At 43.1% G+C, this 18450-nt stretch overlaps 1 protein-coding gene across 1 annotated transcript in view; it reads right to left on the bottom strand.

Moving 5' to 3' along the window:
• Positions 1–18450, bottom strand: part of LHX4 (LIM homeobox 4) — a 64252-nt gene that overhangs the window by 6259 nt on the left and 39543 nt on the right. Inside the window, exons 3-4 of the mRNA XM_027868655.1 lie at positions 7756–7958; positions 1547–1701 (exon numbers count right to left, since the gene is read on the bottom strand). Of these exons, the coding sequence (XP_027724456.1) occupies positions 1547–1701; positions 7756–7958 (358 nt within the window). The remainder of the gene's footprint in view (positions 1–1546; positions 1702–7755; positions 7959–18450) is intronic.

Raw genomic sequence — 18450 nt, 5'->3', positions numbered from 1 at the left:
TTTTCAGTGCTCTAAGCAACCCTCTAAAACTACCAGTTACAGAGAAGGTGCCAACCTAAGTAGGTAGAGGGAATTTTCTCACCTGAGAGTTCCCTATAGCAATGAAATCACAGATCTAGTTCCTATCCCCTCCCTATCCTTACTAGACTGACAGATGAGGGCAGTGCCACAGATACCATGTACCAGTATTTCAGCAAAGAACTGGACTTTAGTAATATCTCTTTGGACAAGATGAGGAAGTATAGGCTAGCTGTTAGCACACTAAGATGAATTTGGAGTTGGATAAATGTCCCAACCTAATGAGTGGTGATTAACATAGCAGTCATGTAATATCTAGTAGAAAGCCATCAGATATTTTTTCTTGGCCTATTTTTTTCCAGCACTCTTATCAATGATTTGGATGAAGGTACAGATAAATGAATTAGTAAATGAATGAATGGATGGAAAAAAAATGTGTTAAACATTAACTATACTCCAAGCACTGTAAGAAGTGCTAGAAATACAAGTATAAAAAAAAACAAAAATAGTTCCTGCCTTCAAGAAGCTTACATTCTAAGAGGAGAAGACAATGCATATAGGAAAGTAGTGGCTAGGGAAGGATATTTTGGTTTGGAAAGTTTGGAAAGTTAGAAAGTTGTAGGGATAATGAGTGGACCTTTAGGAGAGCAGATTGACACACCCTTCTCAAAAACAATGTCAAAGTTGATTTGATTCCACAAATTGTGGAATTGAGGACCTCATGGAACTTATTTTTATGTGGGTTAAATCTACTGATGTTTATCATATTAGAAATTAAGCATCTTATTATGGTTATGAAAATGGTTTTGATCTCATGGATCCCCTGAAAAAGCCTTAGGAACCCCCAAGGGTCCCCAGACCATACTTGGTGAACTCTAGCTTTAGAGAATAGATGATTTACAAAAGTATGATTGGCATCTTCAGACATCTGAAAGGCTGTCCTGTGAAACAGGATTAGACTTGTTTGTTTGTTGATCCCAGAGTTGAAGAAAGGCCAATTTTAGCTTGATGGAAGGAAAAACTTGCTAACAATTATAGCTGTCCCAAAACAGAATGAGCAGCTGCTCTGGGAGGCTCCATCACTGAAAGTCTTCAAGCCAAAAATGAAAGAGCACTAGTCAGGGGCACTGTAGAGGGGAGTCCTTATGTATGTAGGTGGCCCTAGAGACCCTTGGCCTCCCTTTGACTTCCTAAGATATTCTCTATTGACTGCAGCACCAGCCTCCAGGCAAATGCCATGTCTGGCTGTCCACTGGAGTTTGTCAGGCCTGTGCTCAAGATCCTTTCATCTCATATACCCTGGGTCTCCCTAAAAATCAGGCCATTAGCTAAAGTGAGAAAGGAGGAGAAGTTTTTCCTGAGTACTCTTGTCTCCTTCAAATGAAGGAAGACTTTCTCTTTGCCTGCTGTGTGACAGATTCCAGATGACCTTCTTGCCTGCCCCAGGGCCTCTGACCATTGGAAAGTGAAGCCTGACCATGGCTGAGCGGCTGCTAGAGGTAAGTGATTAGAGGAGCAGCTGTCTCACCTGCACAACCCTCATGTCCAGCCCTGTCTCGGAAGACAGCTGCTCCCTCACGTGCCGGGCTGGTTTGGGGGAATTCTTGTATGCGTTCTTTAGTGTTTCCAGCTGTTTGGCTGTGATGGTGGTCCGAGGCCGCTTAGCTCCAGCTTCTGAGTCATCTGCAATTGGGAAAAAAAAAATCCTTCATCTGAATAGAAGGCTTTATGCATAACACTTGGGCAGCTAGGTGGTGCAGTGGATAGAGTACTGGACCAGGAGTCTGAAAGTACTCCTCTTCCTGAGTTCAAATCTGGCCTCACTTACTATCTGTGTGACCCTGGGCAAGTCACTTAACCCTGTTTGCCTCAGTTTTGTCATCTGTCAAATGAGCTAGAGAAGGAAATGGCAAGTCACTCCAGTATCTTTGCCAAGAAAACCCCAAAAGGAGTTACAAAGAATCAGACACGATTGAACAACAACATAGCTTGCCTAGGAGCTAATCTTTTACCTAGTATTGTCTATATAATAGTTATATAGTATTATCTATATAATAGCTAACATTTATATAGTGCCTACTATATGTCAGGCACTGTGCTAAATGCTTTAAAATTATTAATTCATTTGTTCCCCACAACAACCCTTGGAGATAGGTGTTTTTTTTTTACCTTATTTTACAGATGAGCAAACTGAGGCAAACAAGTGAAGTGACTTGCCTAGGGTCACAGAGCTAGTAGGTGTCTGAGGTCACATTTGAACTCAGGTCTTCCTGACTCCAGGTCCAGCTTTCTGTCCGCTGAGCCACCTTGCTGCCTCCTTTAAGGATCAAATGAGATCGTGATATACATAAGGCACTTTGCAAGCTTTAAAATACTAAGTAAATGCCAACGATTACTGGGATACAAAATTGAAAATGGTTCTTGATATTGGCAAGCAGCCTGGTGTAGAGGAATCAGCAGACCAACATTCAAATCCCACCTTCTGCCAATTGTTACATGTGTTACTATGTGTCTAACCTTAGGCAACCTCCCTATGCCTCAGTTTCTTCAACTGTAAAAATGAGGGGAGAGGGTCATTGAGACATCTTTTAAAAAGTAAAAAAGAACAGAAAGGTCAGGCAAATAGCTTTGAAAGCTCCAAGTTGATGTTATTTACTTACAAAGAAAAGCAAACTGCACGTTATGGACACCAGCAGTTTCATGTGCGAGCCCCATTTCTGTTCTGTGTCTATGCAAATGCCTCTTCTATTTGGTGTTTGTTAAGTTCAGAATAAAAATGTAACAATCTGTAGATTGAGGGGGGTCGGGTTCGAAGGCTTCTAAGATCCCTTCCATCTCTCTTTCTGTGATTCTTGTGTGTCTTTCTCTGTGTCTGGTGTTTCTGACCCTACCTTTTCTGTCTTGTATCACGGATGGACCAAGTATCTCAAGCCTCTCTGCCCGTCTGCCCCGCCTGCATCACCTCTCTCTTCTGCCTTCTTTCTAGTCAAGAAAAAAGTTCTCCATTCCTTCATTCGTATTCCCTCTTTCCATTTCTACCCTTGTCCTTTCTGTCTTTTAACCACCAAGTCAGCTCTCCCCGATATTCAGTCCTCAGCTTCCTGAAGGCTTATCACAGATTGTCTTCACCCAGCCAGAAAGAGAGAGAGAGAGAGAGAGAGAGAGAGAGAGGGAGAGAGAGAGAGAGGGAGGGAGGGAGGAGGAGGAGAAGAAATAAGCCTTGGGAGTCATGAATCTATCCCTAACTGAGGCAGACAAACCCCTCCTGTTCTTATAAGCCAATGGCATATTAAAAGAACAGGAGCGCTTCGTCTGTCTGGTGTCTTCAGCATGTGAGTTTTTCAGAGAGCAGGGACCATCTCATGTACAGTCGGTGATCAATCATTTAGGGGTTGATTTTCCAGTTTATTAATTAATCTGTTTCCTTGCTGCTGCTCTTTGGTCCCGTTGGCTGTCTGCTCATTTGCATCTTCACCAGAGAGAGAGAGACAAGGGAAGGAGGAGGAAAACTCAAAGGGGCCTCAGAGGCCAAAACTCTCGTTTTTCAGATGAGAAAACCGAGTTCCAGAGAGCACAGAGAACTTGCTCAAAGTCACCTAGGAAGGAAGTCACCAGTGCTAGCGCCTCTTGGCTTCTGGACCAAATGCACCTTTTCTCTGCTTCCCATCAGATCACGCCTTTTCCTTTCTAGCTCCTTAATAACTGCCCCAATTTAACAAAGGGAGGGAGGGAGGAAAAGAGAGGAGAGAGGGAGAGATGGAGAGAGAGACAGACAGAGAGAGAAGATGAAGCTGACTTAAGTGAGCTGGGGCTTTTCTTTGTTTTTGTTTAAGGGGGAAGAGAAATAATTTGGGGCTAAAATGATCCATGCCTATAATTACCATGAATTTCTGACAACTGACTAAATAGCTAGACGCACTGCCTCGGTGGCTCAATCATGATAAACATTTCACCAAAACACCATTTGTGGGCAATTTGTAGTGCAATTTATTTGAACAAATACTCCATGCCTACAACATGCAACGTACTATGCTGAGGACTCCATGTCCCTGACACCCCCTTTCTCCTCTATTCTCTTTGGTGGTGTGCTGGACTTGCATCCCAGGTCTGCCATTTACCAGCCCTGGTGGACTTTGACCAACTCTATTTGCTGGGCCTTAGTTCTCTTATCTGTAAAATGAAGGGATCGAGCAAGGTGATCTTCTAATGTCCCTTCTACCTCTAAATCTGGAATCTCTGTATTCTCCCCTGTCTTCTCACTACAGACCACTCCCTGTGAGCCCTTCATCTAAAACAGCAGGAAGACCAAAAATGACTATAATGATCAAGGTCGGCCTTACACACCTTAGAGAGGAATGCACCACGTTCGTGTGACTTTGCACATAGACTGATTATCTGATCTAACATTAAAAAGTTGCTCCCTTTACATGACAAATCACACACATACACACACACACACACACACACACACACACACACACACACACACACCACCTGCCAACTGGTCACTTAAATTCCTTTTAGAAAAGCCAGTTTTTCCTTCCTTAATTGGAAATTATTTAAAATGAAAATACATCCACAAATTCATTCAAACTAAGGTATGAATGGCTGACATCAGGACCTTCGTCAAAAACAAAGAGTAGTAGGAAAACCAGGGTGGTTGTAAGCACTGTAGAAGAGGTTGGGGCCTGGGAAGGAGGGTAGAGGGCTCCAGGAGGCGGAATGGAGGTGCCAAGGAAGACCGACATCCTTACTTCACGGTTTTGCCCAAGGCACATCCTGATTAGAACCATTAACAGCGTAGTATCTTTCTCCTCTGAAAGCCAGAACAAAAGAAATATTCATAAATACAAATTGTGGCCAGGTCCCCAGGGCCTGAAAGTGCTTCAGAGTGTTGCTAAGGAGACTCAGGAAGAAGGTGAAAGTTTTACTTGGTCTTTGATTCCCCTTCTGTGGCTTTCCTCTTGCTGTTCTGCCAGCCCAGACTGCTCCTCACCTTTAATTCGTGCTCATCAATCCGTGCCTTTGAGATCGAGCCCAAGACGGCTCTCCCAAGAGAGGCGTACCTGACAACCCCTAGTGCAGGGCCTTTCCACACAGAGCTTAAAACACAGAGTAAGTGTTTACAGAGAGAACGGACGGGCTTCGCATCTAGACCAACGTTCCTTTACTCAGCATTATCACCGAGGACTTGCTCTAGTCAGAGCTCTGTAGCTGGAAGGAATCGCAGAGGCCGTCACTTTACAGATGAGGAAACTGAGTTAAGGAACTTGGCCAGGGTCACACAGAGAGTGTCAGAGAAGAGATTTGAACTCCCTCCTCTGGCTCTAGGGCCAATGCTCCCTTTCCCCTGTGAAATTCTTGTTTTGCTATAAGGAGAGACAGAGACAGAGAGATGGATGTATGTCCACACAAATGTAGACAGATGTAGATAAATCTACAACTATCTCTATAGATCTATCTATATCTATGTATATTCCCCCTAGCCAAGTGCATATAGAATCAGGAAGAAGAAAAAGGAGATCAGGAGGATTAGGAGGAACAAAAGTAACATTGGTGAATGTAGGTAGGGTCAGTGATCATGTATGAACCAAACAGAATTAATGTAGACATATGGATTTTCAAAAGAAACATCAGCTGATATGCCATTCCATTTCTTTCCAAGAAAACCATCTCTGCCACCTTTTAGAAGATTTTCCAAAAAGAAATGTGCCTATAAATAAACCCCACTCCTTATTTCCCAGATTTAAGTAATGCTTTCCTTCTTCCTTTTCTTCTCTACTTCAGGCTCTGTGTCTGCATATACACGTATGTGCATATGCAAAATTTCCCCAGATAACTTATTTGGAGAAATTTCCGTGCATTCTGACACATTGAGATAAAAATGATGATTCCTCTTCATTCTACTTTTTTCCCCCTCTTCTCTACTGACTACAGAGAGGGGATCCAAGTATCAAAGGGTTGTTGATTTTTCTCCTTGGAGTCCATCTGCTTTGATAGTTTATCCCCCACAGAAAGGTCTGATCTTCTGTGATGTCATAATCACCTCCAGAAAAGCAACATAGAAGGGTACTCTCAGGTGGGGCCATAAGGGAGAACAGATTAAAACAGAAAAGGTCTTTGTTGACCTGGAAATGCTCTTGTCACTAGAAGAGGCTTCCCCAAAAGCTGTAGTGGCTTTGGGGAAGAGTGTGAGCAGAAATCATGAAGGGAAATGGGAGGAGGAAGTCCTGCTCCAGAATTAAGAGAGAATTCTGTCTCAGGGACCTATTCTGAAAAGGGGCCCTCAGATGACATGGCACTCCACTTAGCATATGAAAGCTATGAAAAAAAAGAAGAAAATAGCATAAATAAGATATTTCATAAAATGCACAGAAGAAAAAGAAAACTGTAAGAGAGGAAAGAGAGAGAGAGAGAGAGCAGGGTTTTTTTTCACTACTTTGTTCAATTCACGTATGTGTGCAGCTAGGTGGTGCCATAGTGCATAGAACACTGGACTTGGAAGACCTGAGTTCAAATTCCACGTCAGACACATACTAGCTGTGTGACCCTGGGCAAGTCCCTTAACCTCTGTTTGCCTCAGTTTCTTCATCTGTAAAATAAGGATAATAACAGCACCTATCTCGTAGGACTGCTATGAGGACCAAATGAGATAATATTTGTAAAACTCTTAGCACAGTGCCTGGCACATAGTAGGCACTATATAAATGTTAGCTGCTGTTATTATTGTTATTACATATAGAACTCAATTTATGTGTGCATATATGTATGCATTCACATAAATTGTGTATCTGTGTGTATACTTAAATTTACGTACATATAATACAGTTCAGTTTCTTATATAAGCCTCTTTCTCAGTATATTATGAAATGTGCTTACTTAGCACATTCATTCATCCGTTCTTGTTCTTCTTTGTACATTGAAATGCCTATGCTTGTTTATTATTAAGTTCACAAGAAAAAGAGAACATTTAAATTAAAAAATGAAACACCAGATTCAAATCCAGTTCCCTCCTTGGCACTTCAGAAACCCCACCCTAGACCTTTTCATACAAGGTAAGGGCACAAGCTTAGCCAAATCCTAAATCCATGTTGGGGACAGGGGTAGGTGGAATGTTTCCCCCTGCTACCAACTCCCCTTCTGCAGTGATTCTAGAATCCTCCTGCCTTTCCTGGACTAACTGTGGCAGCCAAGCACCTCCCCTAGAAGTAGCTACACACCTAAGGTGAGCTAGTCTCTTTTATCCGGCATCTCTTAAAGTTGGGTTAATAATGCGGGGTGAAAGGAAAGGCTGGAGACGAGGTTGCCTGGGACCCAAAACTAAGGTTGTTCTTGGCTAGCGAAAGGGGGCAAAGGCTTAGAGACTGGGGCAATGATGAGATTGGTGGCCAGACTCCTCAGAAGTCTGATGTGTTCATGTGATTCAGTCTGATTCAGGGGCTAAGATGGGAGGAGTCCTGTGGTGTTGGTCTGCTACAGACGGGATGGAGGTGGGACTGTCAGCCGTCTGGTATTAGACCACCCTGGCCAGGATTTTAACATGAAAGCTGAGAGTCCTCTTACTCGTATGTCCTATTATTGTTGCATTGTTGTTGTCGTCGTTATTGTTGGGGAGGGGGAGGGGTGGTCAACGTAGTGTCAGATGGAGTGCTCAAGTCATGAGCAAGTGAGTAAGCATCAGTCCTTGTCTATGGGCCGGGAACCCTGCTATTCAGCCAGGAGATCAGAGGACCGTACCATTCTGCTTGGCTGTCTCGTAGTCCTCTTTACACACAAGCCGCCCATCCTCCATGAGGTAGAACTCGTCCCCTGTGGCCAGCTGACGGTTGCAGATGATGCAGGCAAAGCAATGGAGGTGGTAAACGAAGTCTTGGGCCTTACGTACCACCTGGGTGGGGGGAATGCCCTGTTGGCAAGCCGTGCATTTTGTCCCAAAGCGCCTGTGGGAGAACCAGAGAGAGAAGAGCATTACAAGGGGTGGATGGGTCTGTGCCTCCCGTACCAGCACCCTAAGGAGGGAAGGGGAAGGAAAGAGAATAAGCATTTACACAGTGTCTACTATGTGCCAGCACTGCTCGCAACCTTTTTACAAATATTATCTCATTTGGCCTCAAGGGGAAGCGATGCCACTGATCCAGAGCCACCCTGTAGCCAACCAGTCACAGATGTGGTCATCTGGTCCTCTGGCCCAAGCCAGAGAGCCAAAACAAATCATGTTGAGATAAGCAAAGTAGGAAAGGAGTGAAAGACAGAAAGAGCCATTTTCTAGGCCTGGAGAGTTTTAAAGATGTGGCAGCCAATCAAATGAGGCTACCCTCACCCGTGTGGTAGGGAACTCAGAGTGCCTCAATTGAGGAGAGTTCAGCACCTCTTCTCTCCCACACCTTCCCTCAGAGCCTCCCAAACACTGATTGTGTGACGTGGGAGACTCTGGCATGGGACCCGCCCAGCGTGGCATGCCCTCCTCAGAGAAGGTGCTGTGTTCTATGAGCAAAGGAGAATTGAAGTAGCTCGAAAGAAACTCGAGACACACAGATGTTCACATAGACTATTTACACCCAACCTGTGGTACAGCCTTCCGACTCATATTGGTCTGATCAGCCAGAGTCGAATTTTATGCGACCTTAGGAAGGCACAATCCCTCCGTCTTCAGTTTCCTCATCTATAAAATGAGAGACTTGGATGAGTTCAGGGGTTCTTAACCTAGATTACATGACCTTGTTAGTTTTTTTTTTTTAATCTTGATAACTTTATTTCAATATAGTTGGTTTCCTTTGTAATCTATGTATTTTATTTTATGTATTTAAAAGCATTCTTCTGAAGAGGGCTTCCATAGGTTTCATCAGACTGCCAAAGGGATCTACCACACACAAAAAGAAAGGAGTCCCTAGTCTAAAGTACATCTAAGGTCCCCTCCTGGTCTAGCTCTTCAGTCCTATGGTACTTTCAAGTCACTTAGGTGGGTCGGTGTAAGAGGGAAATCAATGTCAATTGGGCTCCTTACTCCCCACCCCCAAGAAATGTTTTCGTGACCTTGTCATCTACAAAGCAGAGTTGTGGGCACCAGAGCTGGTCTTGCTTCTGCCCGGTGGCGGTGGAACGTCAGGCCAGGGGCATTGTTCCAAACTATTCAGGCTCAGAATGAAAGGAAGAGAAGGCCACTCACTGCAGGGCCTCAGGGAGAAAGTAGAGATCAACCCATTTTGACTAGATAGAAAGCAGAGCCAGGCAAGTGACTTGGGGCATGCAGAAGTGGCTAATTGGCCAAGTATAGACCTAGTCAGCACCAGGGGAGATTACTGAACAACATCAGGTGAGCCTTCCCAGCTTCCAGGAGGAGATAGGAGGAAATGGGAGGGGTAGAGGAGGCAGGGGCAGAGTTGAAAACAGCAATCAACCTAATTATTCATGACATTTCACACGACAGAACTTTATCTTCTTCAAGATGAAAGACTTCGCCTAATGGATCTGAGGAAGGTTTGATTTTAATGGTCCTTTTAACTAATGCTTATAGGCAGTATGATTTCCCCTGAAAGGACAGTACATATTTCATCCACATTAATACCAAATAAATTAATTATGGTCACAGCTATCATGATGAATCCCAGATTAACTCAGAATGATAGGACTCTTATGCTATAATGATACCTGCTGAAGGGGCTGAAAGGGGTCTAGTGGCATGTGGTATCATGTTAGTACCTGGAGAGATGACGGCCAGGGTGTGGGGTGTGGGATGTAGAAGTTACTTATCTGGCATCCAAGGTCAGACAACCTACTTACCAGCAGACACCCAAAGAAGGGGGTGGGAGGTGGGGGGAGGTGTGTGGCTAGTACTGAAAGAGAAGATGGAATGATCCATTCTTCTGTCCGTTACTCTTCTGCATTAGCAAAAGAAAGCTCAGAGGAGATACAGTAGAAGTATCTAGGAAATAGACATTACTAAGGTCACTTTTAACTTGGGGATCTCAAGCTTCCAGGCTACTAGAATTTCTCCTGGTTTTGGAGTTGTTGTTTTTTTCCTCCTAAGAGGGTTCAAACTTGCCTGTGTGTATTTTTTTAAACGGGCCTTTTTAATAACTAGCATTTACATAGCTCTTTACAAGTATCACATCACTTTATCCTCACAACAACCCTGGGAAATAGATGCTATTATTATCACCATTTAACAGATGAGGACACTGAGACAAACAGAGGTTAAGTAACTGTGTCCAGGGTCACACAGTGGCTGAGGCTAGTAAACATCTGAGGTCTCCCTGACTCCAGGTCTACTGTGCTACCTCAGTGCTTTTTTTAATAAGATGTCTGTGGAAATACAGAAGACAAAGACCCAGTAGGTAAGTGGTCAGGAGATAGGAATATTCTCAAGAACTATTAACCTTAAGGCACACTCTACCCTGATAATAAGTGTAACAGGGCTTGCCTTTGGAGCCCAGATCACCTAATATGGAGGAACCCTTAAGGAGCCATCTGTGGGAACCCTCAGATAGCCTAAGTTTGTTGGTTGTTGTCCCTTGTTCTTGAAGAAGACCAAAATGACACCACTATGTTAGGGTCAAGTTGCAATGAATTCGACTCTGGCTGATCAGACCAATATGAGTCGGAAGGCTGTACCACAGGTTGGGTGTAAATAGTCTATGTGAACATCTGTGCGTCTCGAGTTTCTTTCGAGCTACTTCAATTCTCCTTTGCTCATAGAACACAGCACCTTCTCTGAGGAGGGCCCATGCCAGAGTCTCCCACGTCACACAATCAGTTTTTGGGAGGTTCTAAGGGAAGGTGTGGGAGAGAAGAGGTGCTGGACCCACCTAATTTGAGGCACTCTGAGTTCCCTACCACACGGGTGAGGGTAGCCTCATTTGATTGGCTGCCACGTCTTTAAAACTCTCCGAGCCTGGAAAATGGCTCTCTCTGTCTTTCACTCCTTCCTGCTCCGTCCAAAAGGTGAAGGTCACCATCCACCCACAGCAGGCACCCTGAACTGAACTGATGAGACAAAGCCTTCCTTCTCCTCCTTCCCGTATCTTTTCCCAGGCTCAGAGAAATGGGCAGAGGGGTGTTGGTTTCAGTTCTGTTTTGTTTCTCAGATTTGAACACTGGTGCGGCAATCCCTAACTGGGATCTGAGCCACGGCCACCTTGGAACCAGGATTCCAGACTGGATGGTGTAGTCCGCTAGTCCAGCAGAAAAGCTTTACCCAGAGAAACCAAGGTGACTAGTACTCAAGTCCAAGCGCATGGTGCATTTGAATTTGAAACTGGAACTGTGTGCTCTGTAGAAACTGAGCTAAACTATGAACTCCATCTCCTCCTCTCCCCTTCCCAGAAATTGAGGGCATAAAAGGGGGGAGGAGGAAGATTATGTCTCCCACATGTTGGATATGTTTGTGTATTTGTTATTATCTTTTGAAGTAAATTTAGACTTCTTTATAAAAGCTCATCCAATTGTTAGTGATTAAATGAAACCAGGGCACAAGAGACCATGTCCCATACTTGGGAGAACACTCTTGGTAGGGGCTGGAGCCATTTGCAGAAAACCAAGTCTCTGCTCCCCATCCCCTTAAGGGCACCAGAGAACCGGGAGGGAGAGATAGAATCTAACATACCTGGCCTTTGACAAAGGGAAGACCAGGGTAGTCAGTGTCACATGAGAAAGTGCAGATCAAAACAGTTCTGAGCTTTTACTTCAAATGCAGCAAATTAGAAAAGATGACAAAAGATAGGCGTAGTTGATATTGGAGAGATTGTGAAAAGACAGGCACACATACACTATTGGTAGAATTGTGAATTGGTCTAACCATTCTGGAAAGCAATTTGTAATTACATTAAGAAAGTGTCTGAAAGGTCTCTATCCTTTGACCCAGAAATCCCACTGCTAGCTACCTACCCCAAGGAGGTCAAGGGTACAAAGAAAGGTCATGTATTACACCAAATTTATTCACAGCAGCATTTTTTGTAGTAACAAGGAACTAGAAAGAGATAGATGCCCATCGTGGGGAATGGCTAAAGAAACTGTTATACCTGAATGTAATAAAATATTACTGAACAGTAAGAAACAATGAATTCATAGCTGACAGACAAGCATAGGAAGTCTTATAAGAATGGATACAGAGAGAAGGAAAGAGGACTAAGAAAGCAATTTATGCAATGACTTCAACTATGTAAATGGAAAGGGCAAAACAAAAGAAATGAAACTCAAATTCTGTCCGATGAAGCACCTCCCTGGCTTGCAACAGTGGAGGTGGGGCAATACGGGTGTGGAACACTGAACAGCCTGCCAAGCTCAGTCCATGGGATGCTTAGTGCAGACTCGCCTTTCTTTGTTTGCTTTCTTTTTTATTCTCTGTTTCCAGGGGAGTCTTTCTGGGCAGGGAAGGGATCTATTTGGAAATTAAGGTGATGTCAAATCAAAGTAGATCAATAAAAATAAAGGTGTTAAAAAGATGGCTGTGGAATTGTGTGTATCTCTAGGAGAAGAGCAGTGTGCGTGGATCTGTAGGATCCATGTAAGATCTGTAAGAAGAAACTAGAACTCTAGAACAGTTGAAAGCTAGCTGCTAGTCATTATGTTTCTGCTAAGTAGATAATTCTGGAGAGTGGCTGTCCAGTGGAGACAGGTATTAGATCGAGTACATCTAACCTCTGATGAGAAAGGAAAAATAGGGGGTCTATTGGGGGTGAGCTCTAAGATTGAATGTGTGTTCAGGAGAGAAAGAAAGATCAGAACAGAAAGGTATAAGGTGGGCCTGTTTTTACACATGCACATTCAAGTGGTTTTTTTTAAAAATACAAATCAAGTAAAAAATTCACTAGAAACCAAACAATTCTTTCACTTAACATACACACACACACAAACACATCCCCACCCCCACACAGAAACACATACATACACACATATCCCCACCCCCACACAGAAACACATGCACACATACCATACACACACATAAACACATCCCCATGCCCACACAGAAACACATGCATACACACCATGCACACACACATTCCCACCTCCACACAGAAGCACATGTACACATGCTGTACACACACACACACACACACACACACACACACACACACACCACAAATATCCAAGAGACTAATCTTGTGTGTTTTTAAATTTGGGCCATTGGAGCTCAGGTACTAGCTTGGGTCTACATGAAAATAATCTGTTTTGAGTCACTACTGCACAGTAAAGGCGAAAACAAAGGAAGGGAAGAACAGAGAGGAAGAAGGAAGATATTCTCTTGAGCAACGGAATGGCCCCCTTTTGCTGCCTTTGCTGATGACCACAAAAGGGCAGGAGCCATTGAATTATCTCCCTTACTCATGAAAAAAAGACACTGAATTCCAGTCGCAGGAAGCCCAACTGCCCCATAAGCACAGGAGACATGAAAGATAATGGGGGGGCATAAATTTAATCCACATCCAGACAGTGATTCATGCATAGGGGTGGCAAGGGCACAAGAAAAATGAAAAATAAATGGACTTCCCCACCAGCGTTTTTTAGCGATTGAAGCAATTTTCCTGATTGTGGGATGTGGACCTTTGGTTGATAAGTGAAAATCTTTCCATATTACCTTTCTTCCGGGTAACACAGGGCACCCAGCTCTAAGCTGAGGCCCAGCTGCTGTCAAAGGCTCATCCCAAGGGCATCTGCACACAGAGCTCAGCTGCCCAGTTTTGGAGTATATCCCTCCCTTGATTTGAAGCTAGGGGATTGATGCTGTGCTGGCCTTTGTGTGATCATGCTATTAATAATAATAATTAATAATACTAACTGACATGTGTATAGTGTTTTAAGGATTATAGAACACTGAGAAGATGAAGCTAATGACACACTCATCAGAAGAGTTGTTTTTTCCAGTAATGGTAAGAGGTTGGCATTGAAGATCAGGGTCCTCACAACAACTCGATCAGGTAAACTGAGGCCCAGAAGGATGAAATGACTTGCTCAGTGATAAGCTTTATTAAAGAAGCACCCATAGTCACAGGCGCTATGAGCCTATGGATTAGGAAAATGCTGACTACCTTGTGTTTATTTTGTAGCATATATGTACATGTTGTCTCCCCCCTCCCCCATCCCCCCAGAATGTAAACTTATTAAGGGCAGGGACTATTTTTATTTTTACATTTGCATCCCCAGCACCTAGCACACTGCCTAGCACAGAGCAGGCATTTAATAAATGTGTGTTGATCAATTGATCGATTTTCCTAAACGGCGATAGAAGCCGTTGCTTTATCAGCACTGGCGCTGTTCCCTAACCAAGTCCCAAAGTACTCAACTTAGAGGAACCAATCACAGCCAAAAAAAAAAAATCCCCAAATGCCCTTGGTTACAGAAACATTTCTCCCCATTAAGGTACTTCTCCAGTACCTTACGCACATATATGCATTTCACCAATGAGGGGGAAAGAGCTCAATTTAATGAAGCTCTTTAAAGTCTTAATAAGCACTTTGTATGTGTTACGTTATCTCATTGGTTCCTTCCAATAACCCTATAACCTACAGGTTAGACATTAAGATCCCATCTTAGTAAAAATGTTGTGGGGCACTGCTTCAGTTAGTCTTATATAACTATTCTTTCCCTTCTTAACTATTTTTTTCTTTTTCTTTTTTTTTTTTTACAAGGGAAGATTTCCTGGGGGCTGTGGTAGAGTATATTGGGAAATAACTATGATATAAAAACAAAAGGGGTAAATAAAAAATAAAATGAAAGACATCTTTACAAAAAAAAAAAATGAGCTCTGTTTGGAAGGAAGTCAGAATGACTGGCTGAAATAAGGTCCTGGGATGAGCTCTGACTTGTATTTTCTTCCATCCTTGACACTCATGAGCACAAGATTGGAAGTTTAGGTCCTGGAGAACTGATACCTTCCATATGGTATTTTTCATCTCTGGGGAGTATATGGCCCCCCAGGTCTGTGCAGTTTATCTTCGGTTTTAGGGAGAGGCCATCATAGGGTTCTGTGGCCTCCGCATGGAATCCCAAGAGCTGATTACGTGATAGTCACACACAAACTTCTTGAAATAACATCTTATTCATTCTTTCATCTGTTCATTCATCCATTTATTAAAAAATTGGAAAATACAAAAATAATTAAGACATTTGGTGTCCTCATTGAGCTTACAATGTACCAAGGTAAGGGACACAGCATGCACACACATACATGCACACGTGCATGTACACACACAAATGTGTAATATTTGTAAATTTTTAAATTTGTAAAAATTTGTAAATAAAATACTATACAGCAACTCTGGATTCTCACCCTATCTCACCACATTCCATTCACAAAGCATTTAAATGCAGCCATGGCTCCTGGAATGTGTGAAGGGCTTGGACAACTGCTGGAAAGGACAGTAAATAGGATAGATTCCAGTGCTCTCTCCTGGTCTCCTCCTATCTGTCTGACCACTTCTCAGCTTTTTTTGCTGGTCCATCAATCACAGTCCCTAGTTAGGTGTGTACCTCAAGGCCCCCAGGCCCTCTTTTCTTCTCTTTATATATTCTCTCAATTACCTCACCAGCTCCTATCACTTTAATTATCATCTCTGCAGAAAGTTCCCAGATCTATATATCCAGTCTTTCCCCTAAGCTAGGGTTCCACATTACCAACTCCTTGTTGGACGTCTCAAATTGGAAATCTCCCTTCTGGTCCATCTTCCACTCAGTAGGCAAATAGATCTTCAGCAGCACAAAACTAGCTGTGTCACCACCCCATTCCCAGCCCCACTACTCAGTAAACTACAGTGGCTGCCTATCACCCTCAGCATCAGATATAAAATCCTCTGTTTGGTATTCAAAGCCCTTCATCACGTGTTGTCCCCCTACCTTTCCGGCTTTCTTATATCGTATACCCTCTGTCCACTAATCAGCGATCCAGTAACACTGGTCTCCTTGCTGCTCCTCCAACAAGATGCTTCATCTTCCAATTCTGGGCCTTTTCATTGGATGTCCCCTTTACATGGAGTGTTCTTTCTCCTCATGTCTATATCCTGGCTTCCCTAGCTTCCTTTAATTCCTACCTAAACTCTCTCTACAGGAAGTCTTTCCATATACTGATCATTTCCAATTTATCTTTCACATATATTTTTTTATGCATAGTTTCCATGTTGTTTCCCTATCAGACCGTAAGTTACTTGAAAGCAGACACTGCTTTTTGCCTTTCTTTGTATCCCCAGTACTTTGGACAGTGCCTGGCACATCCTAGGTATTTAAATGTTTACTAACTGACTGAGGCATCTGAAAGTCACCATGTACAAAACATAACTCACTCTCTTCCCTCAACCCACAAGCAAAACGACCCTTCCAGTTTCCCAACTTCACAGCCTCTGTCTTATTCGTCGACTCCTCACTCTCCCTCATGCCATATATCCAGTTGGATGCTAAATCTTACTGTTATGACCTCCACAATCCCTCTCATATCTAGCCCCTCCTTGCCACTCATACAGCTGCCACCTTAGTTCAGTCCCTCATCTTCTCTCATCTCAACTCTTGCTGGATTGAGATCCCTGTCTTAAATCTCTCCCCTTCTCCATTCTATCCTCTACACAAGCTGCCAAAGGGATTTTTCTTAAAAGCAGATCTGAGTATGTCACTCCCCTACTTAGTAACCTTCAACGGCTCCCATTGTCTCTAAGGTCAAATATAAACTTCTTTGGCATTTAAAGCTCTTCACATGCTGTCCCCAAACTACCTTTTTGGCTTCATTGCATATGAAGTGCACTCCTTTATGCCCTCTCTAGTCTAGCCAAACTGGCCTTCTTGTTCCCCTCAAATGATATACCATCTCCTGTCTTTAGGCCTTTGCTTTACCCATCCCTCATTCCTGGATGCGCTCTCTCCTTACCCCTTCCCCTTACAAGCACCACTGTCTACAGATGAAGCTTTTCCTATTCCTCCAGGTACTAAGACACAAGGCTACCTGGCATTTATTTGATTTCTATTCTGCCTACTTACACATGTATATATCATCTCCCTGAAGAAAATGTAAACTCCTTGAGGGCAAGGACTTGAATTATTGTCTTTGTACCCTCAGAGCCTAGCATGGAGTAGGAACTTAATAAATGCTTGCTGGTGGCTTGCTTGATTGATTGGGTGGGGCTATCTTCTCTCTCTTTGAAGGACCTCAGAGATCTATCTCCAGACTCCCTCTCCAGTCTTATTTGCCACTATTCTCTTTCATATATCCTACATTCAAGCCACAAACTCTTGTCTCCTGAAAGGTCTCTCCCACTTCTGAACTAATAAAAACTGGACTGTTCCTTGCTCCCTGGGTATGCCCCATAATTTCCCATGTCCATGTTTTTTGCTCATGTTCTTCCTTCTGTGTGAAATTACTTTACCCCACTGACTTCACTTATTCCATTCTTACCCATGTTCAAGATCCAGCTCAAATGCTACCTCTTCCCTTTAGCCTCCCCTGATCCATATTTCCCCAACAAGAAATGATCTCTTCCAAATTAACATGGTACTTTGTACTTCCTTTGTCAGATCATAACTTGTATTTTATACACACACACACACACACACACACACACACACACACACACACATAGTATATCTTAGGTCCTCTAAAAGACTATAGGCTGCATATAGGTGTGTCAGGTGTTGGGCTAAATGCTTTACAAAGATCTCATTTGACCTTCACACCAACCATGAGTAGGTGCTATTATTATTCCCATTTGTCAGTCAAGGAAACTGAGGCAGACAGGGACTATATTGTTCTTTATATTCCCACCATGAGTAGAATAGCACAGTGCCTTGTACATAGTAGGCTTTTAATATATGTTGCCTGAATGGGTAAATATAGTCCATAGAGGAGCAAGGCTGTGCGTTCTTCCCAACCCTTTCTCCTGCCTGGTTTTATTTCTTTACTTCAATGAACAGGGTTAAATATTTTGGGATCACTGGGAGTTGGAATGGGAAGACTGGCTGGAGATCTTCAGGAAGGAATCTGGATTTAATAGAAAGGGTCCCTTATCAGCTGAGAGAAAGAAACTAACTCTCTTCTTGAACTATGGGCCTAATCTCAAGATTTTGAGGGAGGAATCTCACCATTGACGGAAGACAGATGGCCTAGAACCCTTCTGGGCCAATGGCAATACAGTTTTGACTAGGGGCTCAAGCCTTCATGCTTTCCTGTATGCCAGCATCACCTCTGTCTTGCCACTGCTCTCCCATCCTTTGGAAACAAAATACTGCTTAACTTGATTTTATGTTTTAATTGCTTGGTGGTGATTTACTGCAAGCTATATATTTTTTCTTAGCTGACACTTCCCTCCATGTATTTCTTTTATCTATCACCACACTTGACAGATAAGTTGCTGATATTTACTGTTACTGTATGTACCAATACTTCCTCCATATATCATCTCTGGCTCAAAAGCGGTTTAATGAGTTAAGTTTGTCCACAGTAACGTCAGAGCAGTGTAA

The sequence above is a fragment of the Vombatus ursinus genome, unplaced genomic scaffold (genome assembly GCF_900497805.2).
Source record: "Vombatus ursinus unplaced genomic scaffold, bare-nosed wombat genome assembly UNPS02014789.1, whole genome shotgun sequence".
NCBI classification, from domain to species: domain Eukaryota; kingdom Metazoa; phylum Chordata; class Mammalia; order Diprotodontia; family Vombatidae; genus Vombatus; species Vombatus ursinus.
The sequence above is the reverse complement of the archived record's forward strand: the minus strand, read 5'-3'. Positions and strand labels throughout refer to the sequence as shown.